The 23,122-nt window shown below is 48.9% G+C and overlaps 1 protein-coding gene across 1 annotated transcript in view; it reads left to right on the top strand.

The window, feature by feature from the left end:
• The window catches only part of CEACAM20 (CEA cell adhesion molecule 20), a 54,751-nt gene that overhangs the window by 29,932 nt on the left and 1,697 nt on the right, over positions 1 to 23,122 (top strand). Inside the window, 7 exon segments of the mRNA XM_024569428.2 lie at positions 15,675 to 15,953; positions 16,407 to 16,607; positions 16,610 to 16,687; positions 17,536 to 17,709; positions 17,712 to 17,813; positions 20,786 to 20,896; positions 20,899 to 21,060. Of these exon segments, the coding sequence (XP_024425196.2) occupies positions 15,675 to 15,953; positions 16,407 to 16,607; positions 16,610 to 16,687; positions 17,536 to 17,709; positions 17,712 to 17,813; positions 20,786 to 20,896; positions 20,899 to 21,060 (1,107 nt within the window).

Genomic DNA, 23,122 nt, shown 5'->3' with positions numbered 1-23,122 from the left:
CCCCCAAAGGTCGTCCTGGCTTAAACAACAGGCAATTGGATGACATATGGGAGCACCCGTCTGAGGGACCCCGAGGCACAACCAGCCCAGGGAACCCTTCCTGCATTTCTGATCCCTGGAAAGCGGGAGGGAGAACAATGTGGTTGTTTCAGGCTGCTCAGGGGTGGGGTACCGTGTTGCGCAGCAGAGTCCCTGGGGCGCTCACCCGGGACATCTGCAAGAAACAATGCGGCAACGTGTCCTAGGACACCGCACGCTGTGGGGGGGGGGGCCACCAGGTCTCAGGACTGAGACAGAAGCAGATGGCACTGGAGCGCCCCTCTGTCTCTCTGTCCACCTGTTTTCTCCCCTGTTCCTGCAGCTTCTCTTCCCCTGCCGCTCAGCACCCACGTTTCCACACCCTCTCTTCAAGAGGCCGAGCTAGACTCTGTTGGTTTCAGTCCCAAATCCCTCTGGGAAAGCCGCCTCTCAGCCAGCACCTGTCTGGTGTTCAGACTGGGATTCTGAACTTGCACGGGCTGTGCTGGGCCTCCGGGGAGGCTGACACCTGGCCCCTGCTCTGTCGGGCTGGCACCTGGTCCAGGGCCAGAGGTTCGGGCGCTGGGTGGGCTACTGGGCTCCCAGAAGTGGCTCCTGTGATGCAGATTAAGTGCACGTGGTTGAGTTGGGTATGTGATCCCAGGAAACCCCCTCGGGGGTGGGAAGGGAGAGGGGAGGGAGGCTGCACCCCTGGGGTGCTGTGAGCACATCTCTAGGGGGACCTCCAGGAGCCACTGTGAAACCTCACCTCGAGTTCCCCTCCTCGAGGCAAGGGAGCTGCTTTGGACCAATTTGTGTTCCCCCCCAAATTCATGTGTTAGTGCCCTGATCCCCAGTGGGACTCTATTTGGAGATAGGGCCTCTCAGGGTTTCCTTTCCCTGCCTTTGCAATGAATAAATAATTCATGGGGAGGTACTTTGGCATTATGTAAATATCTTCCCCTCCACTTTATTAATGAATTAATTTATATAAGTTAGTATTTATATACCAGTATGGACTTGTGGATTCCTACTTTATTCGGTGCATTATAATCTGTTACTATCTGTTGTGGGTTGAATTGTGTCCCCCACCCACCCCACCCCAAAATTCAAATGCTGAAGTCCTAACTCCCCAGTGCCTCAGACCTCAACCTTGTTTGGAAACAGGTTCGTTGCAGATGTAATTAGCTAAGCTGAGGTCATAGTGGAGTAGAGTGGGCCCTAGTTCAATATGACTGGTATCTACAGAAAGGGGAAATTTGGCCCTGACTCGTGTGGCTCAGTTGGTTGGACATCATCCCACAAAGCGAGAGGTCACTGGTTCGATTCCTGGTCAGGGCACATGCCTGGGTTTGCAGGTTCTGGTCCCAGCTCATGGCACATACAGTGTTTTTCTCTCACATCGGTGTTTCTCTTCTTGTCTTTCTTCCTCCCCTCTTTTGAACAAATAAGTAAATGGTAGAATTTGGACACAGACACACACACAGGGAGAAGCCATGTGAAGATGAAGGCAGAGACGGGGTGATGTTTCTGTAAGCCAACGAACACCAACAGTTGCCTGCAAACCACAGGAGTCAGAGGAGATGCGGGAACAGATTTCCCCTCACAGCCTCAGAACCAGTCAACCCCGCTCGCTCTTGGACTCCAGCACTGTGAGACAATCCGTTTCTGTTATTTGAGCTACTTTGTTGCATCAGCCTCAGCAAGTGAAAACACTATCATTATTTATTTTGATGCTCAAATGACATATTCCTTCTTTGGCCAGAGGAGTTCAGGGGGCTGAGCATTCTTTCTGGCACAAGATGGTCCAAGTGCATCTCAAACTTCTGAGGCTCTGGCCTCGGACTCAGCCGTGTCTTCAAGGAGCCCTGGCTCCTCGTAGTGACGGGCGGTTCTCTGAAGCCAACACTGCATGCTCAGCACACACACACGTACATCTACCTTTATTTCTCTACCTCTGACTACCTGTGGACAACTTCAAGTTCACGCCGACGCCTCTATTCCCACCCACCGTCACGGTGTCAGGCCAGCTTTCTCCCTTCCTCCCACTCTGGCCCTGAGAAACCCAGCTCCTGTGTCCTTAATTCATTGGCTTCCTTGGTTGACCCTCTCGCGCACCGAATGCATCTCTCCCAGGCCTGGCCCCTGCCCCATGCGCAGCCACCCCCTTCCACCCGGGCAGGCTCTGACTCCCTCCCTGCTATGGGCCAGGCAGGTTGCCTTCAACCCCTGCCTAGTTAATCTGTTGGGGATATTTGTTGTTGTTGTTGTTTTAAAATGTTTTTATTAAAACAATTTTAAGTATATTTTATTGATTATGCTACTACAGTTATCCGAATTTTTTTTGTTCCCTTTATCCCCCTCCTCCATGCACCCCCCGCCTCACCCTCCAGCATACCCCCACCCCCACCGTTCATGTCCATGGGTCATACATATAAGTTCTTTGGCTTCTCCATTTCCTGTACTATTCTTACCCTCCCCCTGTCTATTTGGTGTCTACCTATTCTGCTTCTTATTCCCTGTACCTCTTCCCCCCATTCTCTACCTAACCCTTCCTACTGATAACCCTCCATGTGATCTCCATTTCTGTGATTCTGTTCCTGTTACTAGTTGTTTGCTTAGTTTTTGTTTTTGTTTTCTAGGTGCAGTTGTTGATAGTTGTGAGTTTATTGTCATTTTACTGTTCATAGTTTTTGATCTTCTTCTGTTTCTTAGATAAGTCCCTTTAACATTTCATTTAATAAGGGCTTGGTGATGGTGAACTCCTTTAACTTGACCTTATCTGGGAAACACTTTATCTGCCCTTCCATTTTAAATGAAAGCTTTGCTGGATAGAGTAATCTTGGATGGAGGTCCTTGCCTTTCATGACGTTGAATACTTCTTTCCAGCCCCTTCTTGCCTATAAGGTTTCTTTTGAGAAATCAGCTGATAGTCTTATGGGAACTCCTTTGTAGGTAACTGTCTCCTTTTCTCTTGCTGCTTTTAGGATTCTCTCCTTATCTTTAATCTTGGGTAACTTAGTCGTGATGTACCATGGTGTGTGCCTCCTTGGGTCCAATTTCTTTGGGACTCTCTGAGCTTCCTGGACTTCCTGGAAGTCTATTTCCTTTGCCAGATTAGGGAAGCTCTCCTTCATTATTTGTTCAAATAAATTTCAGTATCTTGTTCTTCCAGCACTCCCATGATTTGGATGTTGGAACGCTTAAAGTTGTCCCAGAGGTTCCTAAGCCTCTCCTCATTTTTTTGAATTCTTGTTTCTTCATTTTGTTCTGGTTGGATGCTTAGTTCTTCCTTTCATTCCAAAGTGTTGATGTGAGTCCTGGTTTCTTTCTCTTCTCTGTCGGTTCCCTGTATATTTTCTTTTATTTCACTTTGTATAGCCTTCATTTCTTCCTTCACTTTGTGACTGAGCTCAATCAATTCTGTGAGCATCCTGATCACCAGAGTTTTGAACTCTGTGTCAGACAGACTGTTTCTCTCCTCGTCACTTAGTTCTTTCTCTAGAGTTTGGGTCTGTTCTTTCATTTGGGCCATAGTTCTTTATCTCGGCACACCGTCTGGACGAATGTTTCTTTAACTCCTTGGTTGTTGGACTTCCATGCAAATGTTTTCCCAGCAGTTCTGGTTCTTTGTTTTTAAATTGGTTGTTATCCTTCTTTTGGTTGTGGAAGGAAGGGAAGCATTTCTGCCTATGCCTCCATCTTGGCCGGAAGTCTAATCAATCTGATGGTTTTGTCTCAAAGCATTTAGGGAGGGCCAGGGGCAGGGGCTTAACTTTGGAACCACCCTGTCTCCAGGGTTACAAGCTGATCCCATGTCTGTTCTTTCCTCCCCTGTCCCCATAGGCTGATGTGAGGGCCAATTCTTTCATGATCCTGGGGAAAAACATCTGGCAGGGCCATATGTTCCTGATCCTCTTTGGTAATAAAAGGCCCTAAAGTCACTGTTTGTCCCAAGAGCTATCTTGGTTCAGTCATAAAAGTATATAGCCCCTCTGAACAGCCTGGTGTCAGGGAGCCACCTGAGGCAGGCAGCTGAGCAGGCAAGTACGGGGGCATGATTTCCTTACTGAGACAAACCCACCATCTGCTGGGACGTGTTTTCAGGATGGAGAAATTTCAGCAAACATTAGGCAAAGGACAAGAAGCTGTAACAAAGGCAATATGAAGTCCACAGCCCAACATGCCTTGGGCCTGTGGTTGTTGCCTTTATCTTTTCTCTTGCAGCGGGCTGGAGAGCTTTCTTTTCCCACTGTTGAAGTTGAAACTGCCAAAGTGTCCAACGAATTGAAGACGTTCTAACAGAATCAGCGTGGGCCAGGAGAAAGACACCACCAGCTGTTGCTAACAGGGAGACGCATAACTAGATTCCCTGCACACCTCAGGTTATCTTAGGAGGGAGCTATTTGCCTACACACCATGTCCTGATAACCAGGCACGTAATGTTGTTGTTTTTTTTTTTAAAGACACATACCATTTATTTTGGCATCAAAAAATAAGATACTTCAGGATACATTTAACAAAAATGTGAACAAGACCTGCACACTGTAAACCACATGCATTGCAGAGACAAAATTTTAAAGACCTAATAAGTAAAGTGATATATCATATTCACGGATTGAAAAATCTTAATATTGTTAAGATATTAATTCTTCCCAAGTTGATTTACAGATTTAATATTATCTCTATGAAAATCCCAGCAGGGTTTTTATATAACTTGACACGCTTAATCTAAAATTTATATGGAAATGCAAAGTATTTAGAATAGGTCTTTGAATATTGACTTACTGAATATTGTTTCAAAAAACAGTTTTGAAAAACAAGAACAAAGGTAGAAGATTTACAATAATGTGTGTGTGTTTTTTTTTTATACAAAGGGGTTTGCCTCCAGCATGAATCATTTCATAAAAATGAAATGGAGGAGTTCACTTTTTAACTTTCTTAAATTCAATGAGCATAACACATTTTTAAAAAAGATTTTTTAATTTATTTTTAGAGAGAGGGGAAGGGAAGAAGAGAGGGAGAGAAACATCAATGTGTGGTTGTCTCTTGCTCACCCCCCACTGGGGACCTGGCCTGCAACCCAGGCATATGCCCTGACTGGGAATCGAACCAGCGACCCTTTGGTTCACAGGCCAGCACTCAGTCCACGGAGTCACACCAGCCAGGGTGCATAACACATTTTTATTTTAAGAATCATAACATCCTAATCCACGTAACAGGTCCAGAAATGTCGTGGGCAAAATGGAAGGAAAAGAAAACATTTGATACATGCATGTAAAAGGTAGGTAAAACTTGGAGTCATGTTCCACTATAATTTGGATATTTTATTCCTTCACAAAATGTGTGTTCCCAGAGCAGCAGGATTATACCATCTTCCGTATCTTAGGAATTATTGGCCATAAGAAGTGTATTCATTCTTCCATGCCTAAATGAGTAATACCCAATAAGAGCATAGGATACATTTTTAATCCCTGACATATTCCAGTGAAACATTTTCTTTTTAAAAAAATTTCATTAGTATTTTATTTATTTTTTAAAAGTTAGTCTTGGCTGGTGTGGCTCAGTGGATTGAGTGTCAGCCTGGGAACCAAAGGGTCACTGGTTCGATTCCTGCCAGTCAAGGACAAGACAAAGAGGATGGGGGAACTCTCCTCTATTTCCCCTGCTTGGACTTCTGACCCCTCCCTCTTTAAGGCTGAGCCCTGGGAAGCACCTGGAAAACTCAGGAATGGCGGGCCGAGGTTGGGCAAGCTGGGTCCTACTGTTCTCCACTTGGGGCTGGGGGGAGCTTATGTGGGTCAGATTTGAACCCAGGCATCCAGCCCCAGAGTCTGTGGGCCACCTTTGTGTAATAATCACAGTGAGAAGGGCCCTGGCCGGTGTGGCTCAGTTGGTTGGGTGACGGCCTGCAAAGTGAAAGGTCACAGGTTCAATTCCCAGTCAGGACACATGCCTGAGTTGAGGTTCTTGGTGGGGCATGACTGATCCATAATTCTTTCACATATTGACGTTTCCCTCTCTCTTTTTCTCCCTCCCTTAATAAAATCTTTTAAAAAATTGATAATGGGGCCCTGGCTGGTGTAGCTCAGTGGATTGAGCATGGGCCTGTGAGCCAAAGGGTCGCTGGTTCGATTCCCAGTCAGGGCACACGCCTGGGTTGCAGGCCAGGTCCCCAGTGGGGGATGTGCAGGAGGCAACCACACATTGATGTTTCTATCCCTCTCTTTCTCCCTCCCTTCTCCTCTCTCTAAAAAGAAATAAATAATATCTTAAAAACAAATAAATAAATTTTAAAAAATGATAATGGGGAGGGGTGGGAGGAAAAGGCAGAAAACTGTACTTGAACAGTTAAAAATAAATAAATAAATAATAAATAAATTGATAAGGGCCAGTGCTTACTCCAGTGCTTACTATGCGCCAGGTACTCCTTCAAGCACAGTCCATGTGTCTCAGGCTGGGCTGTCTGCAGAGACAGAGTCAGCCGCCAGTGACAGGAGAGGAGAGGCCGAAGCAGACGGCGTGCAGACCTGAGGAAGTGAAGTCCCAACCACCCAGGGAGGAGCTCCAGAACCAAGAAGGCTCCTTAAAGACGTCCTGTGCTGGGCTGCAGCCGCACCGGGTCTAATCATTGATTGGGGGGGGGGGGGGGGGCCGCCCCCCTCCCCCACACAGAGCATAACCGCAATTCAAGGCTGAAAGAAAGCCGCCACTCAAAGACTTGTGAACGAAAGTTTAGCGTGAATTGTATATTCATAGCATTATTCACAAAAACCCCGAAATGTCCGTGGACAGGTAACGGCGGAACAACTGTAAAAATCCACTCGGCGGTGAAATGCAATGAGCTAATGGTTCACGCAACAACGCACGTGAATTTCAATGCATGACCCTGAGCTAAAGAAGCTAAACTTGAAAGACTATATAATACCCAATTCCATTCTCATGAACTTTATAGAAAAGAGGCCTCTCTGAGTATCCAAGACTGGCGCCCGCAGGCTTCAAGGAGAACTCGTTTCTGGTATTTGAAACCAGAGAGTCAGGCGCCCTCTAGTGGCTCTCTTTGAGAGACATAAAGCCAGGGAACCATGACGACCATTTTTTCCACCTGGTTGGAGAGAGCGGGGCAGTGATACTACTACTACTACTAACAGTCCTGACCTGTGTGGCTTAGTCGGTTGAGCCTCGTCCTGCGAAGCAAAAGGTTCCTGGTTTGATTCCCAGTCAGGGTATATGCCTAAGTTGTGGGTTCAGTCCCCAGGCATGAGACATAGGAGAGGCAAAACCAATCAATGTTTCTCTTTTTAAAAAATTATATTTTAGTGATTATGCTAATACAGTTGTCCTGATTTCTCCCCTTCTGCCCCCCTCCACCCAGCACCCTATAGTCAGGCAATCCCCACACCATTGTTCATGTCCATGAGTCATGCATATAAGTTCTTTGGCTTCTCCATTTCCTATACTGTACTTTACGCCCCCATGGTTATTCTGTGACTACCTATTTCTATTTCTTCACCCCCTCACCTCTTCACCCACTGTCTCCCACCCCTCACATCTGGCAACCACCAAAACGTTCTTCATATCCATGATTCTGTCTCTGTTCTTCTTGTTTGCTTAGTTTGTTTTTTAGATTCAATTGTTGATAGATAAGTATTTATTGCCATTTCACTATTTATAGTTTTGATCTTCTTTTTCTTAAATAAGTCTCTTTAACATTTCGTACAACACTGGTTTGGTGATGATGAACTCCTTTAGTTTTTCCTTGTCTGGGAAGCCCTTTATCTGCCTTTTGATTCTAAACAATAGCTTTGCTGGGTAGGGCAATCTTGGCTGTAGGTCCCTGCTTTGCATCACTTTGAATACTTCTTGCCAATCCCTTCTAACCTGCAAAGTTTCTTTTGAGAAACCAGCTGACAGTCTTACGGATACTCCCACGTAGCTAACTAACTTGTTTTCTCTTGCTGCTTTTAAGATTCTCTTTATCTTTAACTTCTGGTGTTTTAATTATGATGTGTCTTGGAGTGGGTCTCTTTTCATCCAACTTGTTTGGGACTCTCTGGACTTCCTGAACTTGCATGTCTATTTCCTTCACCAAATTAGGGAAGTTTTTCTTTTACTATTTTTTCAAATAGATTTCCAATTTCTTGTTCTTTCCCTTCTCCTTCTGGCACCCCTACAATGCGATGTTGGAATACTTGAAGTTGTTCCACAGGTTACTTTTACTAGCCTCATTTTCTTTGGAATCTTTTTTTCTTCTTGTTCTAACTGGTTGTTTTTCTTCCTTATGTTCCAAATCATTGATTTGATTCTCAGCTTCATCTGCTCTACTGTTGTTTCCCTGTAAATTGTTCTTTATTTTAATTAGTGTATCCTTCATTTCTGACTGGGTCTTTTTTATGCTGTTGAGGTCCTCACTGAGTTCCTTTAGCATCTTTATAACCAGTGTTTTGAACTCTGCATCTGATAGATTGCTTATCTCCATTTTGTTTAGCTCTTTTTCTGGAGATTGATCTGTCCTTTCACTTGGGCTGTGTTTCTTTGTCTCCGTGTTTTGTCAGCCTCCCTGTGTTTGTTTCTATGTATTAGGTAGAGCTGCTTTGACTCCGTGTCTTGGTCGTGTGGCCTAATGCAGTAGGTGTCCTGTAGGGTCCAGTGGTAAAGCCTCTCCCATCACCCGAGCTGGGTACTTGAGGTGCACCCTTTGTGTGGGCTTGTAACAAGGTACAGCCAAGGGGGTGGGGTGCAGTGGAGATTTGTAATAGGGTCCAGAACTCAGGATGTCCAGGAAATATTAGAAAAATATATATAGGATGTCCTCACCCCCACAGGTCTGAGCTGGGGGATGGGACGCAGGGAGCAGGGCCATTGGGAGTTGTTCTGAATAGCAACAGTTTTGCAGATAACCTCTAAAACAGTCATTTAACATATCTATAACCTTTAACTGGTTGCATAGATATGTTAAACAGCTGTGGCCATTCTTTGAGCCAGGCAGATGGGAGTGACTTCAACCAACGTTGTAACTGGGAGGCAACTCCTTCTGGTTACAGTGCGCCTGCGTAAAAGCTTGCAGAAGACTGGCTCCACGCCGTGGGGCCATGCCTGCCCAGACTTACTCTGGCAGCCCAGTAAAGCTGGAGGAATAGGGAATGCTGGTAGGTGTAACTGATTGTAGGAGGAGTTGGAAATGGAGCTGCAGAGGAAGACTGGTGCTGGGATTTAAACCCAGGCCCAGCAGCCATGTGGGACTTTTGGGGACCATGCAGCTTCAGGGTGCGCCCTTTTTGCCACATGGCTTAGGAAGCAGGAGAGACTTTGCCTGGAAGAAAAGAGGTGAAAGGACTCTTGCTGGTAGCCCATGAGAAGGTGCCACATGGTTTTGGATTAACTGGAGATCACAGTGGCGACACAGCTGGTGATGCCAGAACCAAGGGGCTGCCTGAACCATGGACTTGTACTTCTTTTCTACAGTACCCCGGACTGGGCAAAGGGGAGAAGGAAGGACTGTGAGTTAGTTGGTATTCTAAAGGACTTTAGTATTTTTAATGAAGACATTAAGGTGTTACTCTAAGTCTGTATAACTTTTTAGATAAATAATCCCTTTCCTTTTCATCAATCTCTGGCATTGAGAGACATCTTTCCCTGGTGGCGGGCAAGGTGAACCCAGTATGGGGTCAGGGGGAGGGACCTCCAGAGCACAAGGTGGGTCCATTCAGTAATAGTGTATCATTCACCCCGCCCCTGAGTCTGTTCTGTAAAGGGCTGAGTACACCCTCCTCTTGTAGTTGAGCCTTGGTTGCTGTTGGCAGGTTAATGGAAGGGATTTACCCAGGCCAGTCAGCTGCAAGGACTGGCTGTGACCACTGACCACCAACCTCTGCCCTCCGTGGAGGATCAGCTGTGCAGGGACAGGGTGGTGCTCCGACAGGTCTGTAACTGTCCAGTGGGTGCGCTGGCCCTGGGGTTTCCCAGGTGGCGCAGGCCAAGGTCAGGCCCCACCTGTTTTTTGCCCAGGGCCACCCTGCCTGAGCTATAGAGCAATCTGAGAAGGCTGCTACTTGTGCTGGGCTTGGAGATTTCCAGGCAAGCCAAGCTATGAATCTAGGCTGGCTGCTGCTAGTGCTGGGCCTGGGGCTCACTGAAGCCAGCTATTGCTTGTTTGAGAGGATTTAGGAGGTTGTGAAGCACGAGCCAAAACCAGCTATTCACATGGAAAAGCAGCTTGAGTGGTCCTGTAAATCGGGTGGGGCAGAGTCTCTGGGGATCTCCAAGGCGAGTCAAACAGTGTTAGCCTTGCTGGTGGAGTCTCAGATAGGGCACCAGCCTGCCAGCTCTGTGTGGGGAGGGTTTAGAAAAGGGACAATGGCCTCTGCTCGCCTTCATGGCAGACTTCATTTTCTCCCTGTACGCCCCTGGGGACTTACAAGCTGCCATCCTGGTGCTGGAGCTCGGAGGGACTGAGTCCGAGTAGGTGAGGGTCTTGAGATGAGGAGATTATCCTGGTTTATCTAATGGACCCAAACATAGTCACAAGAGCCATTAAAAGAGGGAGTCAGGAAAATGAGAGCCGGAGGAGACACATGATGGAAGTAGAGGTTAGAATGATTGAAAGGAGGAACCACAGGCTGAACTGAGGAATGCAGACAGGCCCTGGCTGGGTGGCTCAGTTGGTTGGAGCATTGTCCCATACACCAAAAGGCTGTGGGTTCGATTGGAACCCAGGGCACGTATACCTAGGTTGTGGGTTCAATCCCCGATGGGGGCTCATAGGGGAGGCAACTGATCTGTGTTTCTCTCTCTCTAGAATCAATAAGACATGTCCTTGTGCGACGACTTAAAAAGAAAATAACAACTTTAAGGAACACAGACAGCATCTAGAAGTTGGAAAAGGTGAGGAAATGGATTCCCTCCTAGAACCCAGGAGGAATTCTGAGCCGTTTCTGACTTCTGCTGACTTCTGGAATTGTGAGATAATGCATTTGTGTTTTCTTATCACTGAGTTTGTCGTAAGGTGTTCCAGCAGCCATAGGGGACTAACCAAGAGAGGATGGATGCCCAGTCCAGACAGCAGGCTGCAGGGCGCAGACAGAATGGGAAGTGAAAAGGCTGATATCATTGTGTAAATGCAAGGGGATTTTGGAAGCGTGAAGCAGGAGGAACCATGAAAATGACCCAACCAAAGGCATGTGCTGTGAACAATCTAATAGTGGAAATAAAAGGGCTTCATAGGATTCAGCAGGCTGAAGGGTGAGTAAGTGAACTGAAAGGTCAGAGAACCTTCCATGGGAACGTACAGGGTCTGGAGCCCACAGGGAGGAGCAAGGCAGCCACCCACCCTCCTCTAGTCACATTTGAATCGCCTAGTGCATATTTCACCCACATACAAATTGCATGCTTTTCTTCTTCCTAGTGTTTTTCAGGGGCTTTGTATTCCAGGGATTTTAAGCATTTGCCTGTTCTAAGTGTCACCCTTGTTGGTGCTCCTATTACCTGTGGTTGTGACAATTCACTGATATCACTGGGGCTTAACCAATGTCTGTGTACGGGAAACGGTCACTAAATCTATCTGCTATTAATAATATTGTTAGCACTGGCTGGTGTGGCTCAGTGGATTGAGTGTCAGTCTGTGAACCAAAGGGTCGCTGGTTCAATTCCCAGTCTGGGCACATGCTTGGGTTGCAGGCCAGGTCCCCAGTAGGGGGCGCTCGAGAGGCAACCACACATTGATATTTCTCTCCCTCTGTTTCTCCCTCCCTTCCCCCTCTAAAAATAAACAAATAAAATCTTTTTAAAACCATTAAAGAAATGTCTGCGTGTCTGTGGGCTAATCTTTTGTCTGTCTTCTGTGTTATCCTACTAGTCATGGCAACAAGTATGGGGAAGCGACTTCAGGGGTGTGGGATGGTGTCTGTGTGTGTGTAGGGGTTCCTGGTTACAGATTCTTCCAGTTGCAGCTTTGAGATGTTGGGATTGCATCATGTGGGTGCTTTTATCCTGCATCCTTCCTCTCCGCATTCAGGCTGCCTCGGCTTCTCCTACGTACAAAGCACAAAAAGTCACTGGTATGAAATTGAGCTCCCAGGAACTCCAAGAAGATTCAGCTCTCTGACCCTGGAGAAAAACTTCACTCTCCCCTTTGAGCCTGAGTTCCCCCGTATGAAATTGAAGGCAGCTAGACAGGAATCTCTTTTCAGACAGAGCAATGAGTCTGAGTAGGCTCCTTCTCAAAGAAGTCTTACCACTCTAGACAAAGGACCCAAGCACCATCAGCTGTAGGCTTCTAGGTGATCAGGGTTTTGATAGCGAGGTAAGCTATTCCAACAAACATTTCCGCCCGTGACTGGACAGGGCACCAGGTAGGATGTATTCAGCTGCAAACAAAAGACAGCCTGCCTCACAGTGGCAAAACGAGTAATTGTGACTTTGCCAGGGACCTCAGGCTAATTTCATGGCTCAGTGAGATCCTTTTATCCATTCTCCATCCTCAGTTTGTTGAGTATCTTTCCCGACTTCCTACCTCATGGTCTCAAGAAGGCTGCCTAAACTCCAGATAACATGCCCTCATGTAATACGATTAGATTATGTTATGAATTCATGAATGTGTTACATTATATAGCAAAAGGGACTTTTGCAGATGTAATTAAGGTTAGAGACTTCAAGATAGGGAGAGCCCTGACTGGCGTGGCTCAGTTGGTTGGGTGACGTCCTGCAAAGCCAAAGGTCTCCAGTTGGATTCCAGGTCAGGGCACATTCTAGGTTGTGGGCCTGATCTTCCGTTGAGTCACATGCAAGACGTAACTGTTTCATGTATCTTTCACATATTGACGTTTCTCTCCCTCTCTCTCCCTCCCTTCCCCTCTCTAAAATTTTTTTTAAAAAAGGAAAAGATAGGGAGAGTAGCCCTGATTACCCAGGCAATCCTAGTCCCAAGACCCAAGCCATTCAAGACAATAGACACAAGAACTTTCTCTAGCTGGAGGCAATAGAGAGATTCAGCAGAAAGGAAAGCCGGAGAGATTCCCAGTGTGACAGGTGTCGTGTGTTGCTGCCTCTGCAATGCAGGGCTCACGTGCAATTGGGCTAAGGGCAGTCCCTGGCTGACAACCAGCGTGGGAACCGGGACCTCAGTCTCACTGCTCCAGGGCACTGGATTCTGCCAACAGCCTGAATGAGCCTGGGAGCAGACTCTCCCCACAGCCTCTCCGGAAGAGCCCAGCTGGGGACTCCGCTTTCAGTAGAGAAACCAGCTGAGCCAACCTGCACTTCTCTCCTGCAGGACTGTGAGATGATGAGTTTGTGCTGTTCCAAGTGGCCAGTTTTATTAAAAGCTCATACAGTTACTTAAAAAAGAAGCAGGGATAGCTCCTTTGGATGCTGCCTCCATTTTTTTCAGAAGTGGATCCATTTCCAGGCATCTCCAGACGTGTCTGTTGCACCCTCTCCCTTGAAGTTGTTGCTCAAAACGCTATTCTATCCAGACCACCCAACTCAGTGCTGCATCCTGTGTGCCCGCCCGACACTCTGGAAATACTACATGAGCTGAAATAATGCTTATGACCTTGACCCCCCAGGACACCCATCCCTTTCTAGCATCATAGACAATTCATGATTTATCACGCTTCTTGCTTATTGTCTGCCCCTCTACCTCTCCCGGCCCTGCAGAAAGTGTCATCTCTTTAAGGGCGGAGTCCGGGTGTGTTTCATTTGCTGGTGGGCTCTAAGCCCCTAAAACAATGCCCGACACATAGTAGGGCCAAATAAACCTTCGCTGAGTGAATGGGGGACAGCCATTGGGAAGTGATGTGGACTGGGAGGTCAGTTGGGGTCATGCATAAGAAGACACAGCTGGGAGCCAGCCTGCGTGACTGAGACGGGGCTGCGTGACTGTGTGAGGGGCGGGCGGGACGGACCAGGGTTCATGGTCACCTGTTAGAAACAAATTAGAAGTTACGCTACAGGGAGGGGTCCAGAAAGCCCCTCTCTCTTGCTGGGGCAAGAAAAGAGGGAATCTGCCATGGATGGAGAGAGGGTAGGGACTTGGGGGAGGGAGAACCCTATTCCTGTATGAAGGAGACAGATTTGGGAAGTCCTCCCTAATGGGGACTCGTCCTCTTGGGTGGGGCGGGGGAGAGGGTGGGACCAAGCATAAGCCATCTGGGGTATGCCTGGCTGAGGAACAGTGGGGAGCCAAAAGACTTGGACATTCCAGACAGAACAGGGTGGATGAGCGGAGGCCTTGAATGCTGGCTGGTCACCAGGCACCATGGAGGTGGGGAATGTGGTGGGTGATACGGCCCCTGACTAACCTCGGAGTGCAGAGGAGATGGGGCTGGAGGCAGCCGGAAGCCACATGAAGACTGTGGGAGGCGGCACACTGGGAGGTGAACATCCAGGCAGCCAGAACCCCTGGCCCAGATGCCCTGTGACTTTACACAAGTCATCTCCCTTCCGCGAGCTTTGGCGCTCTAGCCGCTGAGGCTGGAGAGTGAGCGGCTATGAAAATTCCCCAGCAAGTGAAATGGGGAAGCGGAGACAGATGGCTGAACAAAGCAGGTCACCCAGATTCAGAGAGTCACCTGGGTGCCTAGCAACAAGCAAAACGAGTGCTGGACCTTGCCTTCAGGGTGGCCTTTTTTCCCCCGGCATGCTGGTCCTGGGGTTTGGACCCCTGACCTTTCCTCCTTGGAGACAACACCTAGGCCTCAGGTGGATTGCAGCCCCAGGTCCAGAAAAGCAGCAAAACCCGGCTGGGCCAGGCACCCCCGGGGCTCTCCCAGCCCGGCTCACGCTGTGTTTCCTGCCCCCTCTCTGTGACCAGGAATCCGTATCACAGGCATCGTCCGGCTCATTCAGTGTTGCCAGGCTGCTCGTTGTGAGCCTGGCATCGGACCTGAGTTTATGAAGCTGTCAACCACCGCGAGCCATTACTGTTGCTGTTATCATCGCTGTTGCCACCACGATCCCAGTTCCCGGCTCCTTCAGCCCCATCACGCCCCAGTTGTCCCTTCCTTCTCCGGGGTCGCTCTGCGTCCTGGCAAAGAGGGGGTTGGGGGGCATCATTCTCAAGAGGGCCCTGGGCCAAAGGATAGGGTTTTCTTCTTCTTTGTCCACCTTGGGGACACCCTGGGGTCTCTGGGGCTCCTGCTCCCTGTGCCGGGTGAGGAAGGAACATGAGAGCACTGAGGTGGAGGGGAGAGATGGCGCCAGCGTCCCTCCCCTGCCACCACCACCCCTGTCTGTCCTGGGAGCTGCTGTGGCCCAAGCACCTGTGAGTTTGCAGCGGGCCAGAGGGGAAGAGCGGGGAGCTGGAGCAAGGACGGTGCTCCTGTGTGTGAGTCGGGCCCACCGAAACCAGGGGCTGGCAGCCACGGGGCCCCCTGACTCCTGTGGTCCCCACTGGGTGGGAATCCTGCTCTCAGATGAGTGTCCTGCTCCCCACAGATGTGGGTGGGGTGGGGGGTTGTGTGTGTGTGTGTGTGTACAAGTGCACAGAACAGAGACAGAACACAGAGAGATAGAGACAGACAGAAATAAAGACACAAACAAAAGAGACTGACAAAGGGCGGCGGAGACCAGGGACAATGACATATACAATGACAATGGTCTTTCTCTGTCTGTGTCTCTGTCTCTGTCTCCCTCTCTCTCTCTTGCTCCTTGTGCAGAATCGCTGGCCAAGCCCACCATTTCAGTCAGCCTGGGCGTTGTCCCAGAGCATAAGGAAAAGGTGACCTTCCAGTGTGACACTAAAGACATCAACCCTACCATCTCCTGGGTCTTCAGCCATCGCCTGCTGGTGTCCCATGAGCACACTCAGCTGTCCCCAGACACCAGCGAGCTCACCATCTCCCCTGTCTTGCAGGGGAACGCCGGGAGATACCAGTGCGAAGCCTCGGATGGCCAGAGGTCCCAGAGCAGTGATCCCACCTACCTGGTTGTGAACCGTGAGTCCCTTTCTGTGTCCCCTAACCCCTTGCTGACACCCACTTCCTTGGTGTTTTCGTTCAGTCACATAGCTTCAAATACCCACCCAAATGCGGACTTGTCTGCCCTTGAACTCCAGATGCTTAATGGTTTGATGCCTCTACTTGGAGTCTACCAGCAGAATCTAACTTAATGTGTCTACAACTGAGCTTAACCTTCTCCTGTTTGATTCAAAGTCTTGCCTGGGTCAGAAGAAGGAAAAAGCATTTGCTTCCAACTTGTCTTCCAACCCTTTTTTTCTGTCCGGGAATAAGGCTGGCGTTTTACCTCCATTGGATTCCTGCATCTCCTTTGTAATTGATCCAGAGCTTGGGTGGGGAGAAGAGCAATGTCAATATTAGCCATGTAAGTTCCTCTAGGAGAGCTGGTGCTGACGCTGTTGTTTGCTGCCCTGACTGCGCTTGTCCTCCCAGATGGCCCTGACCCCTTTGACATCAAGGTAGAGCCCGATGTACCCAGCGGAGAGGTGGTAGGAGCCATAGAGGGCTCCAACGTGACCTTCTTGGTGGAAACACAACCTCGCCCAGCCCCCACCTATTCCTGGTTTCTCCCCAGTGATTCCACCCCGTCTTTCACCATGAGAACGTTCGCCATCCACGCTGCTCCCAGGGAACACGGGGCACGTACAGGTGCTTGGTGGGCAATAGTGTCACCCAACTGTCCCGCCTGGCTGCTCTTAAAGTCCAAGTCCTTGGTGAGTCTCTCCTTTTCTGTTCCTCTCCTTGGTTCCTGCGAGAATCACAGCCCCCCAGAGTTCAAGGAGGACCCAGAGCAGTGGGGATCTCTTCCGTGGCTGGTGACAGAGCTGGGCCCTGAACACAGGGAAGAGCCCAGCTCCTGCCTTGGTGCGCCCTCCATGAGACCTCGCTGGACTCTGAGGGTTGTCATTTCCGATTCTCTGGCAGTTGGGGATTGGTTCTCAACAGGTACAAACACTAACACAACATTCACACATTTATACACACATACAGTCACCTATACAAGTTATAATCACAAGCACACAACACACACGAGACACAAACCATACAAGCAAAACATGTAGCATGCAACACCACAGACAGGACACACTCACACAGAACACATGTAACATGCACACAACAGACATATAGAGACACAACACATCACAGGCACACAATACATGTGTGCCTGCCCGCAACACACATGTGCATCACACGCAACACATGATATACATACAGAACACAGACACATGTGTGCCCCATACAATACGTCTATGACTAACAAAACCGCAAACACAAACTCACTCCCACAAAAAACACATATACACACCGTAGAACGTGGGGCAAAAGTAGGTTTACAGCTGTTCACATGGAGAAATGCGATAGTTAATAAACACGAGAGTAAACTCTGTGTTTCATGTACTCACAACTGTCAGCCTGCTTCTGTCCCACCCTGTAGATTACACACACACACACACACACAGGACACATGCACACACTCCTTGGAAAGCCCTGTGGGCCTGGCCTGGGCAGGAGCCTGGGGAAGCCTCCCTGAACCTTCTCCTCTATGTCTGTGTGTTTCCAGAACGCCTGACCAAGCCTCTCCTCACAACCCCGAGCCTGAGCATCGTGGAGAATGTCAGCACCGTGCCCCTGACCTGCCTGCCCACCCACAAGGGGCCTCCAGTCCAGTGGGTAGTGAGGGGGCAGCCCCTCCTGCCCAGCAAGCACCTGGTGCCGTCTACTGACAACAGGACCTTGGGGTCCACCACCTCTGGCGGAACGACACGGGACCCTGTGAGTGTGAGGTCTGGCACGGGGGCAGCTGGACCCAAAGTGGCCCTTGCAGGCTGACCACCCACTGTGAGTCACCCCAAGTCTGGACCTTATCCTACTCCTTCCTCCCTTGCTGGTAGTTCTTCCTCTAGCCACTCATCCCACACTTACTGGGTACGTGCTCTGTGCCAGGCACGTCTGGGCACGAACAAGACAAAGCCCCTGCCCTCAAGGAGCTTACCCAGTAGTGGGGGAGACAGACCATGCACAGCTAAGCAAGAAAGATACATGGTGTGTCCGATGGGGCTAAGGCTAAGGAGAACCATGAGGCAGCGACAGGGACAGGGAGGACCGGGAGGGGGAAGGTGTTGCAGTCTTAGCTGGGGTGGTCAGGGGAGGCCTCCTGGAGGTGGAAGCCTTGGGGCAGAGCTGGAAGGAAGCAGGCAGTGAGCCATGCAGGCAGCTAAGGGAAGAGAGCTCCAGCGGGCAGGAACAGACTGTGCGTGGCACGTCAGAAGGGACCCCAGGAGGACACCGGGACCAGAGAGGGGAATCAGGGGGAGAGTGGACGGGAGAGATCGGGAGGTGACAGCGTCGGGGCAGATCACGCAGGGCCCCGCGGGCCATGGTGGGGGCACCGGAACCACAGAGGCGCTGAGCAGCGAAGGGATAAGACTAGACAAGTTTCATAGTTCTCCCTGGACCTTGTCTACAGAGCGGAAGCAGGGGAGGGCGGAGGCTATAGAAAGGGTGTGTTTGTTCGGGTCCTTGGAGTGGCAGCCCCCAAGGTGGGATGAGATGGGATTACACGTGCAAGGATATTATTAGGGGAGATGCTCCTGTGAGAAAAATTGGAGAGGGAGCCAGGAACGCTGGGAGAGCCATCGGGCTAGGATGCAAGCCTGACCCGGAGTGAGAGGGAAAGGGAAGGATCCCTGAGCTGGGTGGAAGCGTGTGGACTGCCATGTAGTCTAAGGAACCTTGTCAAGGCTGTCGGGAGTCCCATGGCTCCCAGGAAGTGGCCTGCCTCAGTTTCCAACACGCTGAGATACTGGCAGGGTGCAGCCCACAGGAGGGCGGGGAGTGGTTTTCAAAGCAGAGCAGGGGTTAATTCACCTCCGGCCGCTGGAGGTCTGCAAGGCGCCCCCTCGTGGTGACCGAGCACAATTGTCCAACAAGACTTGATGGGGCTGGGCCAGGGTGGCAGCTGTGGGTGATGAGAAGTGGTTGGACTATGGATATATTTTGAATATCAAACTCACAGGATTTGCTGCTGGTTGACATAAAGCAAAAGAGAAAGAGAGCAGTCAAGAACAAGTCCAAGGTTTTTTGCCTGAGCTACTACTCAAAGGACGTAGAAAGCATGAGCTGAGGTGGAGAAGATTGCGGGGAGGAGGTTCTGGCAAGGGGAGGAAGCAAGGGTCCACTTTTATACACATTATGTAGCAGGGGGATATAGATAAAGGGTAAATGTAACACCTTTCACCTCTTTCCCCTCCTCTGTTGCTCTCTCTTTCCTTTCGCTTTCAGTCATTAAACCAAAAATACCTGTTTTGTTCTCTCTCTGTGCTGATCAGCGTGTTGGGAGCTTGGTAATAGACAGCCATGACTTCCAGAGCTCACAGCCTACTCCGGACGGGGAGAGCAATCACCAGGCAAAGAAAACACAGTGCCATAAGCGCTGCCGTGGGATGAGAGGATTCGGGGAACCCACAAGAAGCCCAGCCTGCCAGCGGGATGTGGGAAGGCTCAGGGTGAGGGGTGGTGTCTCTCACGAGATCTGATACACCAGTAAGTGAGCCAGGGAGAGCAGACTCAGGGAAGAGCATCCCAGAGAAGGGAGAGAACACGGGGTGGCTTTGAGGCAAGAGGGAACACGACAAGGATGGAATATCGAAATGGGACCTTATCCCTGGATTGAGAGTGGAAGGTGTGGAGGGGTGAGTGATGCGGCTGGAGGGGCCAGCAAGGGCCGGATTGTGAGAGAGCTCGCCAGCCATGGGCTTTGTCCTGAGGAGACTGGGGAGCCACGGAGGGCTCTCACCAACGGTGGGGGAGTGTCACGGTTGCACTCGGAAAGACCCCTCTGGCTGCTGTGTGGAGGATTTGAGGCCAGGAAGCAGGGGGCAGAGGGGGGATCCTGGTGGCCCCACGGTTAGGATGGGGAGAAAAGAACAGATTCAAAGGATATTTAGCAGGGGGCAGGGGCAAGATTTTCCTCCTTCCCTGGAATGTTCCAACTAGAAATCTTTGCATGCTTCTTTCCCAGTAGTTTACAATAATTTAAGCAAGACAAGACTCAAACCCTTGGTTTGCACGAGAAATCCAACAAGCTTTTCGTTTGTTTCCCTCATGGATGTGAGAGGGCAGACAAGTGCTCTTCGCAAAGAAAATCCACCAGTATCTCTACCATTGAGAATACATAGGGGTAAAAGTAAATATTGTTACAGAGCCACGTGTCGTTAAATAAGAAATCCCATCAGAATTTCTTTGGAAATTCACAGGACACAGCATCAATTTCTGAAGCCTGATGGCTCCTTTGTTAGAACTCGCTTTTGCAAGGGTAGGATTTTTTGGGTTTGATTTTGATTTGCTTTCCCCCATGTTTCAAACTACTATCTACTCACTAGGCAGCTAAGGGGGAAAGGGAGTGTTTTCTTATCTTCTTGAGATTCCTTTCAATTGCAGTTAAAGAGCCTTTGCTGCCTGGGGAATAACCTGGAATTAATCTGAGTTAGAATTGAGAAGAGCCCTGGCCGGGTGGCTCAGTTGGTTGGGGTATTGTCCCGTACACCAAAAGGCTGTGGGTTTGATTCCCAGTCGGGACACAGACCCAGGTTGCAGGTTTGATCCCCAGTCGAGGTGTGTATGGGAGGCAACCGAACAATATTTGTCTCTCACATCAAAGTCTCTCTCTCTCTCTCAAGTCAATAAACATATCCTTGGGTGAAGATTAAAAAAAAAATAGTACAGAATTAGGAAGAAAGAAAAAGGTGAAGCTTCCAACGTGGAAGAAAATACGATAACTCGCCAGGGCACATGTTTGGCTTGGTGCACAGATGGCCCCGGCCACGTGGACATCACCAGGGGGTCGCAGTCTGGGGTGGTCAGCCATGTCAAGCTGGAGCTCAACTCCAGCCTGACCTTGCAGTGTTGGGCCAAGTCCCAGCCAGACGCTATCACTGGACCCTTGAACACTCCACCTGTGTGCATATGGGGGAGACGCTGGTCTTCGAGGCCCTGACCTGGGAACACCAGGGGACCTCCAACTGCATGGCCCTCAACCCTCAGACCCACCTGGCCCGCTCCACCTCGGTCCTGGTCAGTGTGGCAGGTGAGTCCTTCAGGTGCACTACCTTCTCCTGGGGTACGAGTGGCTTGTCCTGGGCTTGCGGTGTAGAAATGAGTGCCCTGCATGGGTGGGCTGCCAATCCAGGGTTGTTCAATCCCAACCCCTAATGCTCAGGCCCTAGAACCTCTACTTTCTAGCTGTGTGCCCTGCAAACCTCTGAAGTTGCTCTGAGGCCCAGTTTTTCTACCTGAGTAAATGGGGTATGTGATGCCTGCCTTTCATAGCTGTCTAGGAGTACAATGAGTCAGGGAGAAAAGGAGTGAGCTGGTAGGGGAATCAGGAATTACATCACTAGCAACCGGGTGTGACTGGCAGCGAGTCTCTGTATTTCTGTCTTGAGGTCTTGAGCGGGCAACACAATGTCACTATTAGCTGGGGCTCACATCCCGGCTCCAGTGCTTACAAGCTGTGTGACTGTGGGCATGCTACTTAACCTCTCTGGGCTTCTGATCCCTTACCTGTAAAACGAACATAATGATTATGCTTTTATATATACATAGGTTATATGTATATCTCTTTTATATATAAAAGATATATATATATCTTATCTTATTTATCTTATATATAAATGTTTTTCTATTCACTTTCTTTTCTTTCCATTCCCTTCTTTCTTTTCTCTAATTTCCTGGTTCCCATCCTTCCCCCTTCCATTCAATTCTGTTTCACTGTTTTCCATTCCCCTCCACCCTGCTCTCTCCCATTTATCCTTCTTCATTCCTCTCTACCCATTCATTCTACCGTGTTCCATTCCATTCCACTCTACTCCACTCCATTATTTCCATTTCCACCTGCTCCTCCCCTTCTCGTCCATTGCACTCCATTCCACATGTCTTTGTTACTTTCCATTCCACACTTCCCACTTAATTTCCTACTTTCCAGTCTTTTCATTCCCTTTAATTCCATGCTATTGCATCCGTTTCGTTCAACGCCATTTCATTATTTTATAGTCTGCAGCATTCCATTCCCTCCCTTTCCATTCTTTTCCATTTCCTTGCTTCATTTCCATCCTTTAACTCCCACGGTGTCTCCTCATTATATTACTTTCCTGTCGTTTCCTCTCCATCCCCTTCCTCTCTTTCTCACTTCATTGCTTTATGTTCCATTCCTTTTCTTAAATTCATTTTCTTTCCACTCTTTTCCACTCAGTTCAATTCTGATCCTGCCTTCATTTCATGACTCTTCTTTCTGCTTCATTTTATCTGACTTCATTCTCTTCCACTACCATCTTCCTTTCCATTCCATTCCTCTCATTTATACTTCCTGGGGCAGTGTGCCATGTATTCCATCCTTCCCCTGCCTTTTGTTTCCATTGCACTCTTTTCCATTCCATTTCTACTCTATTCTGTTTCCATTTCTCTCCACGTCACTCATGCCTTTCCCGTCCCTGCCAGCTACATTGCTGACTATTCCTTTTAACTCATTTCTTTTTCCTCCTGATCCTTCATTTCTTTCATGATATTTACTCCCCTACATTTTTCCTATGGGGGATTTGAGGCAGTTCACAGCAAGCTTATAAAATGGTGCTATAATCACACCACACTATAAAATGGTGCTAAATCAGAAATAGGAATCGCAATCAGAAAAATAGTTTTAATAATAGTAGGAAGTCAAGATATGGACAAAATGTAAAAATATGCTGAACCTACATAGTGTCTGTCCCTGTACTTCTCATTTGTCTTTGAGTTTCCTGGTGGCCAAACAAAAAAGAGAAGCACTATCCGTCTCATCACCCAAACGGAAGAAAACCATTGGCTCATCCAGGCATAAGTGGAGCTTCCCATAGCAAGTCCAGCTAACTTGGGTGTTGGCTTCCTAGTTCTAAGGGCAAGTGAAATTACTTCAGATAGTTCAAGTGATAACAGCTGTTGTTGGAACTGGCCAGATTACTCCATGTCCAGGGATGAACTCTAGACCCTAAGCTCTAAAGGAGGCAGTCACTAAACGACTTTGAAGAGGGAGAAGAGAGAGGCCAAATCCATGCCCTGTTGACAATGTTTCGTTAGGTTTGGAAAGGAGTTTAGGGACACAGAATTCCAATATTTCA

This window comes from Desmodus rotundus, chromosome 12 (assembly GCF_022682495.2).
Source record: "Desmodus rotundus isolate HL8 chromosome 12, HLdesRot8A.1, whole genome shotgun sequence".
In the NCBI taxonomy this organism is placed as follows: Eukaryota; Metazoa; Chordata; class Mammalia; order Chiroptera; family Phyllostomidae; genus Desmodus; species Desmodus rotundus.
Note: the sequence above shows the minus strand (reverse complement) of the source record. Positions and strands in the feature narration are given on the sequence as shown.